We start from the raw sequence: 24,439 nt of genomic DNA on the forward strand, positions 1-24,439 counted from the left end.
CACACACACACACACTTTTCAGTATTCAGCTGAAGACTCTTGGGGAAAGCGCTGAAGATCTCTGGAGCTCTCTGTGTGAATTTCTTCTCCACAGAGCTCCCTCCTCTCTGGTGCCCCATTCTATGATTTCTAGCACCCTTAATCATTCAAACTCAAACTCAACACTGGCTCCTCAACTAGGAGAAAAGAGCCAGACTCTTCATCCTTGCGCAGCAGCCTGGAAACTCTCTACATGGTACACCTGGACAGTCACAGGGCTCGGGTCATTTGTTTCTCTTTTCCCGTGGATCAATATGCAATCCATCATGACATAAATTTTGTCTGTTGTCATTAAAAGTCAGAGTATAAATCAAGCCTTTCTTCATCCAATATGCCTGGAAATATGAATTCTAACAAGTATTTTAGATTGTCACTAGTCCCACACTTAACATCAGAAGATGCAAGGCATTTACCACTAGTGACAACATTTTGTCACATATATGCAAATTCTTATGGTATACAACACATTGCTATTAACAGCATCACTTTTACCAGCCATACAGCACAAAGTAGAAGACTACTTGGCAATGTGTGTGTACATTTTTCCTTCTTTTAAAAACTCACATCATTTCAAATACACATTAAATATATACATCACTGGATATATAAGAAATGCTATAAAAATAATGTGCACAATTCCTGTCATATGTATTGGCAGTGTTACAGCAAATATACACTCTGGTGTAATGCACAGCTATGCTGAGTGACTCATATATTTTACTTTAGCACCTCATAACTACATTTCAGGTAGGAGCCTCAAGAAGATAAAAAATATTTCTTAGCTCTGTGTTGAACTTTTCTCAGTTGTGTTGGAGTATAACAATTATGGAATTAGCAAAATCACTTTATTGGAAATGTTATATATAATACATGCACATAAATACTAAAATCTAATAAGTATAAACAAAAATATCAAAAACAGTTTCATCAAATCCTTTCAGTAAATAGACACAGAAGCAAACTACCTCTTAATGATGACTAAAAATTGAAATTTTGTATAATATACATGAACTCCCTTGAGCTGATTTTGTTTAGTTTTGGATTTAATTTGTTTGTTTTGTGGTAAAGTATCTCTACATAAAGAAAAGACAAATTTAAAAAATTATGCATATACAAACTCAACTTTTTATAATTGCTAGAAGTCTGCAATTAAAAGAGAAGGTACTCTCTAGAAAGGATCTAAGTTATCAAGATAATAAAATAATGCATAGCAGAAAGGGAGTTGCAAATGGTAACAAAATTTATTTCTTTACCAAAGGCAAAAAGATGTATTAAGACAGTTTCAAAGTATAGAATGAATGAATTAATGCTACAACCCTAAACCATAGAAAGGAAAAGATACAATGTGGACTTTGTCAGAAACATTAAAAGAGAAAGCAAAAGCCAATATTTCTATAACATATTCTTTTATTAAAAAAGAAAATTATGGATTACACAGGTCTGTGATGAATATTTACATTGATATATATCAAAATTAGATGATAAAAATTTACAGATGTTATCATTAAAGGGGAGCATGGTGGAAACAGATAGCCAAGAAGCAGAGATGATCTGGGAAATTATATTACCTTTACTACAAGAAACACAAGTGATAAGAAACACCCCTCAATAAGTTTTTGTGTGCTGGGATATGCAGATATGGAATGTTTAGTAAACAATTATATTACAGGGCAGATTGTTGTAAATATTATAAGAAGGTATTGGAATAGTATAATGCAATGTGATATCTCAAGGTGCTGATCAAAACAGCAGTTAGACATGTTTTTTCTGATACAGAAACAGGAGATCCAACTCTTTATGGTATACAAAGGAAAAGTGCCATTCAATTGCTTACTAACCTCCTGCCTCTATAAAATGTGTCTATGGAAATTCCTTAATTATCACCTTTTTTATCATTTGGCCTCAGAAGATATTTTAGTTTAAATAAGCAAATAATACATGAAGTAATCAGAATATTATGTCAAGTTATTCAAATGTTTATCACTTTGTATGCTACTATTCCTTTAGCATTCTGTTTTTCCTTTTAAATTTTTGTCCCAATAGATTCACAGCTCCTATGACTTGGCTAAATGCAGTGAACTTCAGAATTGAATGCAAGTATTGATATAGTAAGTCAGTTGTACTATTCTGTACGTAGTTTAAATTCTTAGCCAGTTTCAGATTTTGTAAATAAAAGAATAGTGTCCTACAATTTATACTCAGTTTATCTGAATAACTCAGCAATTAATCTAGACATCAGTTCAGTTCAGTTCAGTCACTCAGTCGTGTCCAACTCTTTGCAACACCCAGAGTTAAAAACCAATAGGCTTATCATAGAGACTTCAGTTTGGCAGTCAAGGACTCTCTCAACAAACTCAAACATATTGCATACCACAATTAGTACATCAAAGACTTGTGATAGCTTTTACTACATTTACATCTAACAATGTACATTCGAAGTTGTAGATGGATAAAGTACATACGCTATTGAAAACCTTCCAGCACCCAAGGATTGGTGGAGGAAATATGAAGCAATCTTACTAGGAATAAATTAATTGATTTTAATAGTAGGACTTGAGGGAAAAATGAAGGTAATAGAGATTTGAAGAATGACCTATCATGTCGGGGGCTTCCCAGGTGGCTCAGAAGGTAAAAAAAAAAAAAATCAGCCTACAATGTAGGAGACCCAGGTTAGATCCCTGGGTCAGAAATATACCCTGGAGAAGGGAATGGCAACCCACTCTAGTATTCTTGCCTAAAGAATTCCATTGACAGGGGAGCCTGATGGGCTGCAGTCTAAGTGATCGCAAAGAGTCAGACATGAGTGAGCAACTAATACACACACATGCTACCATGTAGAGCAGTGTAGGTAATAAAAGGGTTTCCAAATGATATCAGAAGCTATTGGAGGCTTCTGAACAACAGAGTAATATTATCTGGCTTATTTCCAGTGGACCAATTTCACTATTTTAATAAGAATAACAAGGGGCACGGGTGAATGCATTAAAACCTTTATAAAGTTTTTTGCAATAATCTAGACAAATAATTTGGAGAAGGCAATGGCACCCCACTCTAGTACTCTCGCCTGGGAAATCTCATGGACAGAGGAGCCTGGTAGGCTGCCGTCCATGGGGTCGCTAAGAGTCGGACACGACTGAGCGACTTCCCTTTCACTTTTCCTTTCATGCACTGGAGAAGGAAATGGCAACCCACTCCAGTGTTCTTGCCTGGAGAATCCCAGGGACGGGGGAGCCTGGTGGGCTGCCATTGTGGGGTCGCGCACAGTCAGACACGACTGAAGTGACTTAGCAGCAGCAGCAGCAGGCAAATAATTTGGAGGAGGGTATGACAACCCACTCCAGTATTCTTGCCTGGAGAATCTCATGGACAGAGGAATATGGTGGGCTATGGTTCACAGGGTCACAGAGACATCTGAAGTGATTTAGCATGCATGCAGGCAAATAATTATGCTGGCTTGGACCAGAGCCTTAACAGTTGAGTTTTGAGAAATGATCACAATTTTAATATATTTAAAATAAGAATAACAGGAACAAACCCCAATTTAGATCCCTAAATAATTTAGAGGTCAATTAGAAGACTAAGACTGATGAGTGAAAAAATAGGAAAGTATACCATAAGCCAGAGATTCCCAGGTGGCACTAGCCATAAAGAACCCGTGACTCATGCAGGAGACATGAGACGCGGGTTCAATCCCTGGATCTGGAAGATCCCCTGGAGGAGGGCATGGCAACCCATTCCAGTATTTTTGCCTGGAGGCAGTTGGATAGCATCACCGACTCAATGGACAGGGTGCTCTGAAGTTGATGTTGGCCCACTACAGGGTGGTGTTGGATCCAAAGGTGGCTGTATAACTATGTAATACCTTAGTATGGGTACAGATTATAACTAGATTTATTGTGGAAATAATAGAACTGCTGAGTCACAATACTGTATAACAGAACCTCACACAGTATGAAAGGTCAATTATTAATATATTTTAAAAATAAGCAAATTCACAGAAAAAGAGTTCATATTTAGATTTGTGGTTACCAGAGGCAGGGGTGGATTAAGGCAGTCAAAAGACACAAACTTCCAGTTATGAAGTAAACAAGTACTAAGAATGTAGGATACAACATGATAAATATAATTAATACTACTATAAGTTATATACACTATATATAGCATATATATTTATACATATATAAATTTATCTTAAATGAATATAGTATGAACATAGTTATATATAAACACATACACACAGACACACACACACACACACACACACACACATATATATATATATATATAAAGAGAGAGAGCGCTCATTGCTGACTCAATGGACAAAATTTGAGCAAACTCCAGGAGACAGTGGAGGATAGAGGAACCTGGCAGGCTATAGTCTATGGGGTCACAAATAGCTGGACGCAACAACTGGACAACAAACAAATGTTATATGTGAACACCGAGAGCGCAGTTCCTATCAGTTCTCATCACAAGGAAACATTTTTTCTATTTCTTTAATTTTATTTATATCTGAGATATTGGATGTTCCCTAAACTTAATGTGATAATCACTTCATGATGTACACAAGCCAAAAAATTATGCTGTATATCTTAAAACTTACAGTGTTTTATGGCAATTATGCCTCAATAAAACTGGAAGAAAAATAAAATTGGAAATACAGGAAAAGTATATGCAAGAATATTTATATCCATTTTATGTAGAATATACATCATAAATATATTCTATGTATAAATTATATCATGTTATCTACATACTATATGCTATAATATATATGTGTGAGCTGCTCAGTCATGTCCAACTCTTTCAGAACCCATGGACTCTAATCAGCTGGGCTCCCCTGTCCATGGAATTCTCCAGCAAAAATACTGGAGTGGGTAATCATTCCCTTCTACAGGAGATCTTCCCAACCAAGGGATCAAATGTGGTCTCCCAATTTGTGGGCAGATTCTTTACCATCTGAGCTACTAGGGAATAATGTATATTAAAGTAACAATGAAATAGTTTTGAATGTTTATGGGAAAAATAAGGTGGTGAGTGAAAAAAAAAGTTGGGAAAAGATAAATTATTGTGCTAATATCTATGGTATGGTAGAAAGGCTGGAACTACTATCTACATTAAAAACTTGAATATTACATTCATGGTAACATGTAGATGCAATCATAGGAACTGGTTACAGTGTTCTTTTTATTGTTTTTATTAGTAAATGAGGAACCAGTTCAACAGCTGAGCTTTCTTAGGACAGAGGAAGTTTGTGAACTTAAGCATGGAGGAAATATATGAGGTAGTTGCCAAGAAAATATGGGCTGAGTACTGCAAAGCAGAGAGAGCATGCATTAAGCTATGGGTCACAGTTTTAAAGGGAGATCATTCAGAATGATTCCAGCTAAGTTTAGCTGTCCTCCAACACGTGTGCTATAGGCATTGAGGTTACTTAAAGGATGACTCGTATTTTTCTGGAAATAGTTTTCAAAGCAAAAAAAGATTGAGGAATGTATATATGGTAATGATTATAACAGACAATGAAATTTAAGCTGGGGAATAAAAGAAGTGAATAGAGTGGGTGATTTGAGCCAGGGAAAAGATGATAGAATCCACAGATATTAAAATTACATCATTTCTATGTATTTGATAGAATATAAATATGATTTTCTTATAAGTATGAACACTATCAAATATGAATTTTAAAAAAATCAGGCATCCAAGAATGAAGAACTTGGAAAGTTGGATAAGAACTTCTATGGGTTACAAAACAATAGCAATGATGGTGCTTTAAGATACAGATCATGACAATACATAATAGCCAAGGAAGAGTCGTCTAAGAGGGATTTTTCCCTCAGTAAACACAACTACTGGATATATGACTGAACATAGTTATTACTGAAGATCTTTGTTTAATATATTTTATTTAAATTTATTATTTGTTAATCCATGAGTCAAAAGTAATGATGGGATTATAATAACTGGCTAAAGTACTTTTCATTACTATGAATTCAATTTTACAAATAAATTTTCATGTAGCTAGCATTTTTTTATACATTTGTTTTTGCTTCATGCTTAAAATTGACAATACAAATTTATCAAATGTATTTTTTGCAAGTTCTTTACTAGAATGTTTACTGAAATATGTTCAGATATCTGTGTCTAATTGTCTACTTGTAAAGCAATTCATTCAAATTTATTTCATTTTGTTCTTAAACTTACTGTCTTCCACTAAAATATTTCATAAATAAATCAAAGTTACATTTACTAGGAAATTTGTTATTTTTTTAAGTCTATGGATATTCACTGAAATCTACATCTCTTTGTTGCTATATTATTTTATATTTTCCTCAATAGTATAGATTCTTTCAAAAGATAAAGTAAATAATACATGAAACCTAAAACAGAATATGACATTCACAAGAAAAGGTAATATTATTTTCTGTTATAAAGACAAAGAAAACTAAGTTTCAGTATGTAAACAATTTTTTTCCCAGAATAATTTTGGTAAAATCATTAACTAATATATTATCCTATGAAAAAGATAATAGTTTCTTTCTGCTAGAAATACTTATGCATATTTTTAAATAGCCATTCATTAATATTTAAAAAAAGAAAAATGATATTTTATTTTTTAATTGTTTCCTAGAATTTCCTCAGAAATGTTTTGTTTTTTTCAATTATATGTTGGACTTATGACTAGTCATCTTACATACTTTTTATTTGAAGTGTGAGCTGGAAAAGAAATTTCAGAAAGTTGTAAATGATTGAAAACCCACTTCTCAACAAGATCAGAAGCATCCCAGGAAGATTTCCAATATGCCTAATTATATTCTACCATCTACATCAGATGAGGAAAAGAAGTATCCATTTGCCTACTGCCCAGCAGGGATCTACAATACTGCTCTCAGAGCACTACAATGAAAAAATGCATTAGGATGATTTTTAAAATGTCACTCAAATATAATATCCTTCAAAAAAGCCCATTATCTGTGGAAAGACAAAAAAATACAGGCATTAAAATCTACAGGTGCCAGAAGCAAGCTCTTTAGCATTCTTCTCTACAATCAGAAACTTTTCTTTTTCCAATGTAAAGACATTACCAAAGTAATCTTAGCTTTTCTTATAATTGAGTTGTACAGATGAGCAATATGGAAAGAAATTGCAAACACATTGCCTCATAGCTTAAGTTATTATAAAATCATAAACTGAAGAATTAGTAAATATCTGAATTTAAAAAGGGATTAGCATGGAAATAAAAAGTATATCTTAAAATGTATGATTATCTACTGACTCAAGAGAAAGATGTACAGAATAGTGAAATGTTGAAGGAGATTTATTTTATCCATCATGGAACTGAAAAATGAATCAAGTTACCTAAAGTCACAGAGTAGGTAAATGGCAAATCCAGAAACTGAAATAAAGAATCACTGTTGCAACTACCATAATTTCAATTAAATAAATCATTTTATTTGAAATGGGGATACAATTCAAATATATTTGAAATTCATGAGCTATACAAACAAATTATTTTTATATATCTTATTCTATGTATAGCTGTATTGGATATCTACATCACATTAATTTCAGTATTGGTGTGTATTTTCATGTGTGTGGGGGGGTTGTGATGAAAGAAATATAGTAAGTTTAAAGGTAGGGGTTCTCCACAGGGTGCCCACAATGAGCAATTTTGGGGAGTTTCAAAATAAATCTGTCTAATCACTATCAGAGATGCTGTAAGAATACTTAGGAACTGGTGCAGTTCCTGGTCACAGCAAACACCCTCTTCCAAAACACAAGAGACTACTCTACACATGGACATCACCAGATGGTTAATACTGAATTCAGATTAATTATATTCTTGGCAGATGAAGATGGATAAGCTTTATACAGTGAGCAAAAACAAGACTGTGAACTGACTGTGGCTCAGATCATGAACTTCTTGTTGAAAAATTCAGATTTAAATTGAAGAAAGTAGGGAAAAGCCACTAGATCATTCACATATAACCTAACGCAAATCGTTTATGATTAGACACTGGAAGTGACAAATAGATTCCAGGGATTAGATCTGATAGACAGACTGCCTGAAGAACTATGGATGGAGGTTCATGACATTGCAAGGAGGCGGTGATCAAAACAATCCCCTAGAAAAAGAAATGGAAAAAGGCAAAGTGATTGTCTGAGGAGGCCTTACAAAGAGCTGAGAAAAGAGAAGCAAAAGGCAAAGGAGAAAAGGAAAGATATACCCATTTGAATGCAGAGTTCCAAAGAATAGCAAGGAGAGATAAGAAAGCCTTCCTCAGTGATCAATGCAAAGAAATAGAGGAAAACAATAGAATGGTAAAGACTAGAGATCTCTTCAAGAAAATTAGAGATACCAAGGGAACATTTGATGCTAAGATGGGTACAATGAAGGACAGAAATGGTAGGGACCTAACAGAAGCAGAAGATATTAAGAAGAGGTGGTAAGAATACCCACAGTTCAGTTCAGTTCAGTCACTCAGTTGTGTCCGACTCTTTGCAACCCCACGAAGCGCAGCACGCCAGGCCTCCCTGTCCATCACCAACTCCCAGAGTTCACCCAGACTCATGTCCATTGAGTCAGTGATGCCATCCAGCCATCTCATCCTCTGTCGTCCCCTTCTCCTCCTGCCTCCAATCCCTCCCAGCATCAGAGTTTTTTCCAATGAGTCAACTCTTCGCATGAGGTGGCCAAAGAACTGGAGTTTCAGCTTTAGCATCATTCCTTCCAAAGAAATCCCAGGGCTGATCTCCTTCAGAATGGACTGGTTGGATCTCCTTGCAGTCCAAGGGACTCTCAAGTGTCTTCTCCAACACCACAGTTCAGAAGCATCAATTCTTCAGCACTCAGCCTTCTTCACAGCCCAACTCTGACATGCATACAATACCACAGGAAAAACCATAGCCTTGACGAGACGAAACTTTGTTGGCAAAGTAATGTCTCTGCTTTTGAACATGCTATCTAGGTTGGTCATAACTTTTCTTCCAAGGAGTAAGCGTCTTTTAATTTCATGGCTGCAGTCACCATCTGCAGTGATTTTTAGAGTCCAAAAAAATAAAGTCTGACACTGTTTCCACTGTTTCCCCATCTATTTCCCATGAAGTGGTGGGACTGGATGCTATGATCTTCGTTTTCTGAATATTGAGCTTAAGCCAACTTTTTCACTCTCCACTTTCACTTTCAGCAAGAGGCTTTTTAGTTCCTCTTCACTTTCTGCCATAAGGGTGGTGTCATCTGCATATCTCAGGTTATTGATATTTCTCCCAGCAATCTTGATTCCAGCTTGTGTTTCTTCCAGTCCAGCATTTGTCATGACGTACTCTGCATATAAGTTAAATAAGCAGGGTAACAACATACAGCCTTGACATACTCCTTTTCCTGTTTGGAACCAGTCTGTTGTTCCATGTCCAGTTCTAACTGTTGCTTTCTGACCTGCATACAAATTTCTCAAGAGGCAGATCAGGTGGTCTGGTATTCCCATCTCTTTCAGAATTTCCACAGTTTATTGTGATCCACACAGTCAAAGGCTTTGGCATAGTCAATAAAGCAGAAGTACATGTTTTTCTGGAACTCTCTTTCTTTTTCCATGATCCAGCAGATGTTGACAATTTGATCTCTGATTTCTGTGCCTTTTCTAAAACCAGCTTGAACATCAGGAAGTTTATGGTTCACATATTCCTGAAGCCTGGCTTGGAGAATTTTGAGCATTACTTTACTAGCATGTGAGATGAGTGCAATTGTGTGGTAGTTTGAGCATTCTTTGGCATTGCCTTTCTTTGGGATTGGAATGAAAACTGACCTATTCCAGTCCTGTGGCCACTGCTGAGTTTTCCAAATTTGCTGGCATATTGAGTGTAGCGCTTTCACAGCATCATCTTTCAGGACTTGAAATAGCTCAACTGGAATTCCATCACCTCACAAGAACTATACAAAAAAGATCTTCATGACCCAGATAACCACCAGGGTGTGATCAATCACCTAGAGCCAGACATCCTGGAGTGTGAAGTCAAGTGAGGAAGCATCACTATGAACAAAGCTAGTGGAGGTGATGGAATTCCAGTTGAGCTATTTCAAATCCTAAAAGATGATGCTGTGAAACTGCTGAACCCAATACGCCAGGAAATTTGGAAACCTCAACAGTGGCCACAGGATTGGAGAAGGTCAGTTTTCATTCCAATCTCAAAGAAATGAAAGTGAAGTCACCCAGTCATGTCAAACTCTTTGCCACCCCACCTTACCTGCCTCCTGAGAAAACTGTATGCAGGTTAAGAAACAACAGTTTAAACCTGACATGGAACAATGGACTGGTTTCAAACTGGGAAAGGAGTACAAAGACAAGGCTGCATATTGTCACTGTGCTTATGTGCAGAATACATCACGAGAAGTGTCAGGCTGGATGAAGCACAAGTTGGAATCAAGATTGCTGGGAGAAATATCAATAACCTCAGGTGCAGATGACACCACCCTTATGGCAGAAAGCAAAGAGGGACCAAAGAGCCTCTTGATGAAGCTGAAAGAGGAGAGTGGAAAAAGCTGGCTTAAAATTCAACAGTCAGAAAACAAAAATGGCATCCAATCCCATCACTTCATGGGAAAGAGATGGAGAAACAATGGAAACAGTGACAGACTTTATTTTCTTGGGCTCCAAAATCACTGCAGGTGGTGACTGCGGCATGAAATTAAAAGACACTTCCTCCTTGGAAGAAAAGTCACAACAAACCTAGACAGCGTATTAAAAACCAAAACATCACTTTGCTAAAAGTCCATATAGTCAAAGCTATAATTTTTCCAGTAGTCAGATGTGGATGTGGGAGTTGGACTATAAAGAAGGCTGAGCGCCAAAGAATTGATGCTTTTGAACTGTGGGGTTGCAGAAGACTCTTGAAAGTCCCTTGGACTGCAAAGGAATCAAACCAGTCAACCCTAAAGGAAATCATTCCTGAATATGTATTGGAAGGACTGATGTTGAAGCTAAAGTTCCAATACTTTGCACACCTGATGTGAAGAGCTGACTCATCAGAAAAGACCGGAATGCGGGCAAGATTGAAGGCAGAAACAGAAGGGGATAACAGAGAACGATATGGTTGGATGGTATCACTGACTCAATGGACATGAGTTTGAGCAATCATTGGGTGATGGTGAAGTATAGGGAAACCCGGCGAGCTGCAGTCCATGAGGCTACGAAGAGTCAGGCATGACTGAACAACATGGTGCAGTTCAAAGTCTGGAAGAAAGACTTAGACATTTTCCAGAGAGAAAGGCCCAGACAGGTACACATGTATACATCTCTTTATGTGATTCTGATGTACAACCTTGGTTCAGTACCTCTCACCCTTTCCCCCGATTATTAACTCAAATTTAAATATCACAACAAGGACGAATATCAGGGTAAAAAATATTATTTAAGATTTTCTTATATAATGTAATGTCAAATGAAAGAATTTTCTTTTAGACATTGAGAATCATACAAACTATGATACAGAAATTCATGGGAATGGAATTATGTCACTTGGAATTTAACACATTTCATTATCTATAATCCCTGATTCTTGGAAAGTCTCTGCAATTTTGTAACTTCCATTCACTCTTTTGTCATACAGGCACTTACAGTAAGCAATATGTCCAGTTCAACCGGACATGGCTGTCTTTAAAATATTTGAACAACCATATCATGATTGTTTTTTTCAATTATTTAGTAAAACATATTTGCTGGTTTTATCTGTCCCTAGTTGTTGTTATTGCTGCTTTTTATCAATCATCAGGCACTAAGAATTGCCTATAATTACACACTAGAACGCATCTTCAGGATTTGGTAAAGAAGTATAAATAAAATTCCTTATAAAAATATTGGTGCAAAAATTTTGCAAAGTATAATTACTTACAAAGGTACATTAAAAATACTTATGAAATGTCTTTTATTATTAAAGATGATGCTACAAATATGTCACCATATTTCAGTTTTTCATTTCACTGCAGGTTTTATAATAAAGTGCAGATATTTGAAAAACTGCTCTCTTTCTTAAATCAGTAATTGTGGATTTGGCAGTCTCATTTTGTAAATTCTATTTAAAGAGACAAAAGAAGTTGAAAATCTTAAGTTGTTTTCTATAATATAAAGGTGTTGCAAATTACACCATTAACTTTTTTAAAGTTTCTTTTAAAATCAGTATAAGCAGTTTTCATCATCCTAAACAAATTTAAAGGAGGTATTCTGAAGATGATATACTTTCCAAAATGCACCAATGCAGAGGCCTGTCAGAAGAATAAGCAGAACTAAGTCTGTGATAGCACAGGAAAATATGCCAAAGCTATGTCTGGAGGCTGTAGAAGTCCACTTATATACTTAAAATTTCTATTTTGATACGAAATTTCACATTTCAAAATTGCATATTCATAAGTGAAACACTGCTAATTTTAAATATGCCTTGATTCCTCTCCTGAACAGTATGCACTATGAGGCAGAAAACATTTGTTTTACACTGCTGTATTCTTTGTGCATAGGATAGCACATGGAAACATAAAAGCCCTCAATAAAAGATGCTGATGGTTGTTAAATGAACTTAGGCAAATGGTACAGAAAACATTAGCAATGGAAATTTCTGTAAGTTTAAAGATTATTTTATCATTTACATTTTATTAAATGTAATTTTCAAGAACTCATATTTGCTTTAGAATGAAAAAAATGAGGACATACAAAAAGGCTAATGTAACCTTCATATTTTATATAAATAAAAAATTAAGATATTTGGCAAAACTAATACAATTATGTAAAGTTTAAAAATAAAATTAAAAAAAAATTAAGAATTTTTAGTAGAGACTTTCATATAATGTGAAAAACTCACTCCATTATCCTTTACCCTCCATTAAAAGTGGTTTATATAAATAAATCATTTAAAACCGTTCTAGAAGTTTCTTTAGGTCCACAGATGTACCTACTCAAAAAATAATATCTCAGAGCATAAAATAATAATGAACACAATAGTAAAATTATCAATGTATTTAGACTAATAATTTAATTTGTTATAACATTTAAAACATATTATTCAAGTGGTTGTATCAAAGAACTGTCTTTGTTTATGGTTTCTAGAAATCCCTTTTGTCTTGGTATTTCATTCTGCAAGAACATTTGAAGCATGGTACAGATAGTGCTTCAATTCATGGAGAAAAATGCTTGCCACTTTTCTACAATCAAAATAGAAACACTTTGGTACAACTATGATTTCTGCATGTACGTATAAAGATAACTGTTAAAGTGTACTTTTTATACTTTGTATTAAGTTTCTTTTTAATCTTAAATGTCAGTTTAAATACATCTATTTATTTGAAGGAATAGAAAGCAATCTGGACTTGAAGAACTGAAGTTAACAGTGAATCAGTAAGTAGGGTTGTTTTCTTTGACACAGGAAAAAAAAAAAACACAGTTTTCAAATAAATGCAAAAGAACAGATAATCCTATTATTTTAATCACAAAGTTTGAGCTGATCTAAACTCAGGCTATGACCAACCAGCATTTTATATTTTACTTCAGCAAGATAAAAATAGGTTATTTTTGAAGTTAAATCACTATTTTTTTTCCTAATTTAAAACAAATTTAAATTTATTTTGGCCAAATTTTCAGGCATATGAGATCTTAGGTCCTGACCAGGGATCAAACATACACCCTGCATTGGAAGCCCAGAGTCTTAACTACCAGTCAGGGAAGTTCCACTGTACTTTATTTATTGAGTTTATTGGCATCATTTTGAAGGATCATTTGGTGTTAAGGCTGAAAGTAAATGAGTTTTTGCTACTAAGATTTGTGAACTTTCTACCTATTAATTAATAATATAGTATATTTATTTACTGGAGGGAAGTGCTTGACCTCACAAATAGAAATATCTCCCCAAGACAGGGATCAAACCCAGGTCTCCCAAATTGCAGGCAGATTCTTTACCAGCTGAGCCACAAGGGAAGCCCAAGAATACTGGAGAGGGTAGCCTATCCCTTCTCTAGCCGATCTTCCCAACCCAGGAATAGAACTGGGGTCTCCTGCATTGCATGCAAATTCTTTACCAACTGAGCTATGCTGCTGCTGCTGCTAAGTCGCTTCAGTTGTGTCCAACTCTGTGCGACCCCATAGACGGCAGCCCACCAGGCTCCCCCATCCCTGGGATTCTCCAGGCAAGAACACTGGAATGGGTTGCCATTTCCTTCTCCAATGCGTGAAAGTGAAAAGTGAAAGTGAAGTCAGTCAGTCGTGTCCTACTCCTAGCGACCCCATGGACTGCAGCCTACCAGGCTCCTCCATCCATGGAATTTTCCAGACAAGAGTACTGGAGTAGGGTGCCATTGTCTTCTCCAACTGAGCTATAAGGGAAGCAAATTAAATGAGTTTTTGCTACTAAGATTTGTGAACTTTCTACCCATTAATTAACAATGTAGCATATTTATTTACTGGAGGGAAGTGCTTGACCTCACAAATAGAAGAAAGGCAAACAGGGTTTGTTCTCAAAATTTTATAGCCAAACTTTGTATCATGTTAATTTGATGCTTAAAACTATGGTGTGTGTACCAGTGAAGGTATACATGCTAAGTTTAGGGCTTATTTGAAACAAATTTTACTTTATAGTTTCATATTTACTTTGACGTACATTTTAAAATGTAACATCTTTTTGCTTATAATTAAAATAAAAACCTAATTTAATTTAAAGAAAAATATTAAGTGTATGACAGTCCAGGCAGCACAAAAATATGGAAAAGAAATGAAACTGATCATCAAATGACTGAGGTTTGAGAAATTCTGCTTTAAAACAGAATTCACAGCTATACATTTCAACTACTTCTTACTCAGTGTGCTGCTGCTAAGTCACTTCAGTTGTGTCCGACTCTGCGACCCCAGAGACGGCAGCTCACCAGGCTCTTCTGTCCCTGGGATTCTCCAGGCAAGAACACTGGGGTGGCTTGCCATTTCCTTCTCTAACGCATTAGAGTGAAAAGTGAAAGTGAAGTCGCTCATACTAAGTGTAGAGTGGGCTTAATTTCCAGTAGAGGCAGCAGAGGACATGTCTGACTCAATGAACCTGAATTCAGGCAAACGCTGGGAGATGGCGGACGACAGATTACAGACCAGGTTTGATCCCTTAGAGTAATCTGAGAATCTATCCTCATCTAGCATTGGAAGTAAGGCTCTGGTTACTTGATTATTTTTTAAGGCTCAAATAAGTGAATATAATGAGTCTTTCATCATTGGTATGTATATAAGAGAATACCTATTAGATGAAAAATGAAAGTTATATTTGAGAAGAGACATATCAGAAAATTTATAAAAAATAATGAAAGTATGAGTTAGGAATATGAAGGTATAATTAATAAAGGCTTACAAACATGATCATTGTTGAGTGATCTTCTCCAAAGAAATGTACTAAATTATCAAAAGAACTATCCACAGGTATACATGTGTTCACATGTATACCTGTGGCGGATTCATTTTGATATTTGGCAAAACTAATACAATTATGTAAAGTTTAAAAATAAAATAAAATTAAAAAAAAAGAACTATCCACAGTTTTATATATCTAATTTTTGGACAATTTTAAAGGATGTTACAGAAATAAAACTCTTTTCAGATTTGGCAATATACCATAGTAATACCTATGTTTATTTGTTAAGAAAATATTAAAGCAAACTCTATACTGTTTTTCTGGGTTGCCAGAAGAATGCAAATGTCATTCACATTTTAGAAATTTGATTTTCAACTTGCATATATAAAATAAGTATATCAAAATAGTATAACTATTGCCAAAAGAGATATACTGTCTAAAAAATGCCATCATGAGGAAAAAAATGAGACAAAGAAAGCTGATGTATGGGAATATATTTTTTCTAAAGATAAATAGTAAATGGCCAGGGAGAAGCCTGTTATGTTGGTTTATGGAGTTAGCATGTTATTAAAATTACAAGATAAGTTGGAAGAATAGAAAGCATATTTTGGATAAACTGACTTCACAATTTTCTGCTATCAATGTTGTTAAGTCAAAGGTACTTATATTTTGAAAATCATTTCCTTCTATGGCAATTGACTTAAATTAATGAAAGAGGTTTAAAGGAGGTTGCTCTTTAACACTGAGAAAGAAAAGAGACATAAGTTTAATCTCATCACTTTTACACGTGTGAAAATGCCAATTCAATTAACATAAATTATATAAAAGCAGAAATCTACTGTCCTAACGCACAAAGAAAATATGAAAGAATTAAGAGTTAAATGACAGCCAGGATTTTGAGAATTTAAATTATTTTCATTTTCATAGTACAAGGTAGAGGAATTGAAATTGCAATAAGGTATTTTATGGATTCAGTGTATACCAAAAGTTTGTATGTAGGAAAACTTAACAATTTAAAATTTTGTGTCGTAATGAGAAACATCTTTAATATTAAAATTTAACATTTTTCTTTTATGAATTTATTTTTAGGTTGACTGTGATAGTTGTCTTTTCAAAAAATAAATCATTCTTGCATTTCTACAAGTTACTTGGTGAATTGGAGACCAATATGAGATTTAATTATATACAAAAAACTACAAATACAATGCTTTTGAAAATCACTGTATATTAAATTGCTGTTACCTTATCACCTTCAGAAAAAGTGATGCCATCCACTGCTCTCTTCCAGGTGATTGCTGGAATAGGCTCCCCTTCTGCTTCACATATGAGTGTGACTTGACCATTCTCATATGTAGTCTCATTTTTAAGCTGTATTATGTGAGGCTGTACTGTAAAAAATATATACATTACTCAATCTGCATTAAAAGAAAATATTATTATTCATAGTGGGCATTTGAGTACACAATAGCCTAGTATTACATTATTAACGTTTCAGTGGTTATAGTATCATGCTTGCTTTATAAGAGTGCCAGTAGAGCTGCAAATTATAGGAGAAATAGCTTTAAAAATAATGTTCATAGATTATGATTATAAAAATAATTTGAAGTGGCTTAGAAACCAATAGACAAAAAATTCTTTTCAAGATTTTGCCAATTAAAGCTATTTAATTTTTTCCTCTTAAAGGTACAAAATTAAAATATCCTCTTAAAACCACAAGTCTACTACGTATGTGTGTCTGTATATGACATTTGCTTTTGTAGTGATTATCTCTTAAACTTTAAAAACAATTTCACAAAAGGGGGGAAAATAGTGACTGTATCCTGAATATATAGTAACTATAACTATGTACAATACTTAAAATACTTAACAAGTAAATACATATACATACTATTTATCTTTATTATTATGGTTGATTTATTTTGCCCCTAGATTGCCTTAATATTATTAGACATAATAGATAATTATTTCTTTATAGTTCTGACAGCTATAAAACCAAACCATCATGTCTACTAATTTAAATTATATTAGTATTAAAAACATGTCCCTTAACAAATTTACATATGCCAAAGAGCTTTAAAATTTTAAACTCTGTATTGTCAGCATTTCTTAAGCTTTTATTTGTTTGAACATAAAAGTGATAAAAGTCAGCACCTGTTACTTCAGAGTAAGTAACAGTTTTTTTTTTTAATCATTAAATGTAATCAATTATGAAATATGTGTCTGAGAAGGCAATGGCATCCCACTCCAGTACTCTTGCCTGGAAAATCCCATGGACAGAGGAGCCTGGTAGGCTGCACTCTATGGGGTCGCTAAGAGTCGGACACGACTGAGCGACTTCACTTTCACATTTCACTTTCATGCATTGGAGAAGGAAATGGCAACCCACTCCAGTATTCTTGCCTGGAGAATTCCAGGGACGGGGGAGCCTGGTGGGCTGCCGTCTATGGGGTCGCACAGAGTCGGACACGACTGAAGTGACTTAGCAGTAGCAGCAGTATGAAATATATGTATGTTCTTAATCTTAGAAAATTAAATTCCTGATATCAGAAACAGGACATATATAATTTTTTAAACTCAATGTTTATTCCATTTACTTTAATGATTTTAGTTTTATTTCCTTATATATGCACAATTTTGTATCAAACACAATATGAATCTGTTCACTGTTACTATGCAAAGTAATTACAACAGTCAAGAAGCATATCATTTTTCATTAATTATTTTCTATTTAAAAGGTAAAAAAATATTAGAAATCTTTTGCCTTTGTTCTTACTCAGTGTCACTTAAATTTAAAAAATTAACTAAACAGTATTTCATATAAGCTCATTGAGATCGATTAACATTATCCTTTGAAATTATTTCAAAGTCTATCATTTCTAATTATGTAGTTTATACTAAGTCATATTTAGCATTGTACATTTTAAAAAGAACATTTTCTTAAGTGGGAAATACTACTTGAATAAATTATATGATTTCTATAATTTCTAATAATTTTGAGAATTATTAGAAATAATGTATTTACTCTTATTCTATGTGAACAATTTTCTCCTGGTTCATAGCTTTGCTGATTTCTCATCATTAAAGATATTTGTGTAATCACATCTAAGCATGACCCTTCTGAGCAACTTTCCAACATCATGATCTCCAAAATAATAGCCCTTTTTAGATTGATCTAGTTTCACATTCTTCTTAGAACATCTTATTATTCTAATCTTATTTTAATATACTTTGGTATATTTTTTACTGTCTATCACTTAACTAGAATATAGGCTTTATGAAAATCTCCCTGGTACAGGAAATATTTCTATTACAGCTATTCAAGGACCAACTGGCCAAGGGTGTGTCCACAGGTGTACACCATTCATTTTTTGGTCTAAACAGTATTGCTGCATCTGTCAAATGCAAAACCTGGTCCCTCTACTCTTCAAAGTATTCCTTCCTTCCTGCCCCTCTCATTGTTGGGAAAATGTTGTGATAACATTGCTAAAAATGGACAAAACACACTAAATATCAGTAATGCATATAATTCTTCATGTTTGTGTTTTAAAGAGAATAATCATATTCTAAATATCCACCACCAAAATCTTTTCTTCTTACAAATATAACAGAAGCTAAATCAATAATTAAAAATAAATACACTGATTTTTGTACCTTCTATAAGTTCCAAAAAGAAAGGAATATGGCTCTAATGTGGAAGTTATTTATATTGCATGTCCTTTTAATAAAATGAAAAGCGAATATTTAATCATGGTTACAGGTCAATGTTCCTAATTATGGCCTTTTGAATGAACTCTCAAAGTATATTAAAAGTAAAACTGAACCCAGCGTGTGTTATTTAAACATTTATAAGAACAACCCAAGATATAATAGATTTCATTATGTATAATTTTAATGAATTTTCTTCTAGCCTCTGCTATGAGTTCATCAAATATTTTATAAAAATTTACATTGTAATCTCATATAATTCTTAAATAAATCTATCTGGTAGCTGCAATTTTAAAATATATTTTAGAGATGAGAAAACTAAAACATAGGTTTAGAAATTAATTTAATTATAAGTAGCTCATATAAGCAACAGAGACTTTTCCAGTTTGACTCAGACCTTCCTCTTGACATTACACTTTTAACCACTGTGCTATAATACTTACCAAAGACTTGGAGAAGCACCTGTTTTTCATCTTCTCCTGCCTTATTTGTGGCCTTGCAGACATAAGGGCCCCCATCACTATTGATTATGTTCCTGACAGTGAGTTCTGTATTGCTTCCTCTCAATGAGTACTTTTCATTTTCTTCAATGAACTTGCCATTCCTAAAGAAGAAAACAGAGGTTGAACTTCATAAATTTGAGTTCATTTTTCAGGAGCAGATCGCACTTAGCATTTTGACCTATAATGGTCAATCACTTCATGGCTACTGTCATTGATACATAAAGCTATATTCCAATTAAACTTATATATTTATTAGCTCAAGAATATTTAATGCATAAGTAGTAACATTATACTTGAAAGTTGCTTTGACTTTAGAGGCAAGAATAACATTTGAGTTGTGTTGAAATCTTGACACGCATCTTAGGCAAAAAGCACTTAATTTCATTTCATTCTTTATTAGCAAAAATAAAAATAAAAAAGCTTTATTGTGGTGAGTCACTTATCCATGAAATATATTTATTTACTAGGTTACAGGGACACAACAGACTTCCCCAATGGCGCAGGGGTAAAGAATTCACTTTCAATGCAGGAGATGCACGCTCGATCCCTGCATTTGGGAAGATCCCCAGGAGAAAGAAATGGCAATTAACTTTCATTCCACTATTCTTGTCTGGGAAATCCCATGAACAGAGGAAGCTGATGGGCTACAGTCCAAGGGGTTGCAAAGCAATCAGACATGACTTAGTGACTAACCAACAACAAGAAGTATAAAAATTTAGGATCTCCCGTTAGGTGTTACTTCCTTGGTGGCTCAGATGGTAAGTAGTCTGCCTGCAATGCAGGAGACCTGGGCTTAATCCCTGAGTTGGGAAGATACCCTGGAGAAGGAAAGGCTACCCACTCCGGTATTCTTGCCTGGAGAATCCCATGAATGGAGGAGCCTGGTAGACTACAGTCCATTGGGTCACAAAGAGTCGGGCATGACTGAGCAACTTCACTTTAGGGGTAGGGAGATTTACCTGTCCATATGAGTTTAAATTAAAAAGGAAATGTATAAAAGATTATTAAAATTTTTCCTAGAAAGAAACAATATTTTTCTGATATTCTAAATGATCTTTTCAGTGAATTCTAGTTCTGCTTTCTAGAAAGTACTGCCATATATCTTAAAATAATCTTAATTTTCTATGACTCAATAACATCCATGTTTGCAGTTTTTATTGACATTTCTAAATATACCACAAAATCTGCAAAAAATTCACAAGTGGTGTACAACATTGGGCAAATACTAAATGGCAAATGTATACAGTGCTCTGCAATTTTATGCTTTTTCATAATTTCAGTAATCAAACATTTTCAAGTATGAATAATGACAAGATTTCAGCATTTTTGTCTAGAGTTTTATGTACAGATAGGGCTTTCACCCCAATTCTTAATCTAGTCAATAAAGAAGTATTCATTTGTATCATCATCAATTAGAAGTTTTAGCAATTTGTGGCTTAAGACTCACTTTCCTTCTCTTATTAACCTGGATAAATACAATTAGCCCATACATGTGCACTCTCCCTCCCATCCTGATTCACAGATGAGAGAACTAAACATTTAAGTATGATTTCCCCACCCCTCAATCCACAGATGAAAAGGCTTAGGTTTACACAGAATTATAAGCAGCATGTTAACTAAATTCTAGTGTTTTTTATGATAAAGGGATTTTTCTCTACTTTATGTGAAATACTGTTCTAAATGTTTGAAATACAGCAGATGAGTGGGACAAAGCCAGTTATCTTGAAGAATTCATAATCTGACTGGTGGTAATAGAGGGTAATATAGATCCCATTAGTGCATGTATTCATAACTTTGTGTGTGTGCTGGGAGGGGTGAGGGACCTGTTATAATAGAAGAAAAAGAAAAAGATGATGGCTGGAATACTCTGGGAATTCTCTTGGGGAAAATTCCACGATCCAGGCTTTAACATGAATGGGTAGGTCTTGAAGAATTTAAAGCAGTCAATTTGTAACGATTAGAGTGCTCAGGGCCGGTGCACTGGGATGACCCTGAGGGATGGGATGGGGAGGGAGGTGGGAGGGGGGTTCAGGATGGGGGACATATGCACACCCATGGCTGATTCATGTCAATGTATGGCAAAAATCACTACAATATTGTAAAGTAATTACCCTCCAATTAAAATAAATTAATTAATTTTTAAAAAGAGATCATATTTCCTTAAAGAGATCAATTTAAAAATATCATTAAATAATAATAATTCAGGTAATGGTTCTAATTGTGTCTCTCCCAATAAAACTATTATATAGAAAGTATTCATTGTTATCCATAGTACATTTCTGTAAACTATGTCTGGAAACAAACAAACAAACAAACAAACTCCCAGTGGATTCTGAAAGATTATTTCACGGGCACCTCCTCTGAAACTCTGACTGCTTCTCAAAATGCCACTTTTTCAGGCAAAAGAAAGCAGGGGTAAAGATTAAGGGATAAATGGCAATGATAAAGAAGGGAGAATCATTCTACTTTTGACTGTAATGGAGTAACAAGAACCATAGTTATCCTCTCATTATAAACAACATGAACACTTGACACCGAGGTTAAATAACATTTTCAACCTTGGTCAACAGGTAGCATATGACAGTGACCTCTGAAGACCACCAGAACTTACTACCTGAACACAGTTTCTAAGCTGCTGTTCAAAGAAGAGGAACCCAAACAGAGCCAGACAGGGTCTATGAAGTGTAGTGGAAGACAGAGTTCTCAGCTGGGGGAAATTAAAGTGACTAGAATTTACAGGTTTAAAAAAAAAAAAAAAAGAAGAAGAAAAATGTTAGAAGAAGGCACAAGAGAGAACAGAAGAATTTGAAGAGGTTTCCCAATCAATCTTCTTAAAAATTTTTCTTGGAATGTAGTTGATTTACAATGTCGTGGTACAGTGCATGCAAGTAAGGCTTCCCCAGATTAAGGAAAGAACCACTGGAATAAATAAAGCACAGTAATACCAGGAGCTCACCAAAGACCAGGAAGAATTTGCATTCCTACCATCCAGAGTAGAAAGACCTCCTAAAACACAAGGTATTAAATTGCTTCCTTACAAAGTATTGCTTCAGTAATGAAGTCAATCTTATACTGAAATCTTATACTTATCTTGCTCTGTATCCATCTAAAAGAACTTAAAAGCAAATCTCAAGATCAACTTCTCCCAAGTAACTTAACTCCATCCAAAGATAAAGTAAAAGAAAATGAAAATATCCAGCACTTGAAAATATAAAACTCTCTACCTGGAACCCAATAAAAATCAACAGGATAATAAATAGGTAGGAAAATATGACCTATAATAAGTAAAAAAAAAAAAAAATCAATTAGTATATAAGATTCAGAAAAGACACAGATGATACAGTTAGTAGACAAGATCATTTAAATAGCTTTTAAATACATTCTATATACTGAAGGAAGTCATACATAAGAGGAATGGAAAACAAACAAAAAAGGCCTCCAGCAAACTTACAGACATAAAAAGTAAAATGATGAAAAACACTCTGGTGGGTATATTAGACACACTAGACGTTACAAGTGGGTTCATTCTAAGGAATGCAAGGTTGTTTTAATATTTGAAAATCCATGGAATACACCAACTAGAACAGCTTACAATAAAAATCCATACGGTATTCTCAAAAGAAGAAACATTGGTTCATCGCAGCACTGTTTATAATAGCCAGGACATGGAAGCAACCTAGATGTCCATCAGCAGATGAATGGATAAGAAAGCTATGGTACATATACACAATGGAGTATTACTCAGCCATTAAAAAGAATACATTTGAATCAGTTCTAATGAGGTGGATGAAACTGGAGCCTATTATACACAGTGAAGTAAGCCAGAAGGAAAAACATAAATACAGTATACTAACGCATATATATGGAATTTAGAAAGATGGTAACAATAACCTGGTGTACGAGACAGCAAAAGAGACACTGATGTATAGAACAGTCTTATGGACTCTGTGGGAGAGGGAGAGGGTGGGAAGATGTGGGAGAATGACATTGAAACATGTAAAATATCATGTAAGAAACGAGTTGCCAGTCCAAGTTCGATACACGATACTGGATGCTTGGGGCTAGTGCGCTGGGACGACCCAGAGGGATGGTATGGGGAGGGAGGAGGTAGGAGGGTTCAGGATGGGGAACACATGTATACGTGTGGCGGATTCGTTTTGATATTTGGCAAAACTAATACAATTATGTAAAGTTTAAAAATAAAATAAAATTAAAAAAAAAAAGAAACATTGGAGTGGAAATGAAGAAAGTGGTATTTAGAGTTTCTATTTTTACTCCCATTTTGGTTTTCATGTCCCCAAGTGCTTCTGGTTCTCTTTGTGAAAAATTCTTATTTTTCTTCAATGCTTGGTCTTAAATTACCTTCTTAACTGACTTCACTCACACTTCTTGAAAATAGTATCACTATGCAACAGGCAGTCTGGATTTTCCTCTCTGTGCTGCTGCCCTAATGCTTTTCGGAATTTTTTTCACAAAAAGAACGTGTATGTGAAAGTGTTAGTCACTTAGTGGTGTCCAACTCTTTGCAACCCCATGGACTGTAGCTACCAGGCTCCTCTGTCCATGGGATAAGAATACTGGATTGGGTTGCCATACCCTCCTCCAGGGCATCTTCCTGACACAGGGATCGAACCCCTGTCTCTTGTGGCTCCTGCACTGCAGGTGGATTCCTTACTGCTGAACTTCCAGGGAAGCCCAAACATTTCTATATACACAGATAAATATGTTGCCGCAAAAATGTCCCTGTGATACCAATTTTACCTCCTTTAACAATACTACCATATATTCCAATTCTCCCACTGTATAGTATATATCCAGCAAGTAGAATA

The 24,439-nt window shown here is 34.7% G+C and overlaps 1 protein-coding gene across 2 annotated transcripts in view; it reads right to left on the reverse strand.

Moving 5' to 3' along the window:
• NCAM2 (neural cell adhesion molecule 2) overlaps positions 1–24,439 on the reverse strand; it is a 567,319-nt gene that overhangs the window by 161,778 nt on the left and 381,102 nt on the right. For both annotated transcript variants that reach the window (XM_027545118.1, XM_027545216.1), the window contains exons 7-8: positions 19,551–19,711; positions 16,645–16,790 (exon numbers count right to left, since the gene is read on the reverse strand). In XM_027545118.1, coding sequence (XP_027400919.1) covers positions 16,645–16,790; positions 19,551–19,711 — 307 coding nt within the window. The remainder of the gene's footprint in view (positions 1–16,644; positions 16,791–19,550; positions 19,712–24,439) is intronic.

Source organism: Bos indicus x Bos taurus, chromosome 1, assembly GCF_003369695.1.
Source record: "Bos indicus x Bos taurus breed Angus x Brahman F1 hybrid chromosome 1, Bos_hybrid_MaternalHap_v2.0, whole genome shotgun sequence".
Taxonomy (NCBI): Eukaryota; Metazoa; Chordata; class Mammalia; order Artiodactyla; family Bovidae; genus Bos; species Bos indicus x Bos taurus.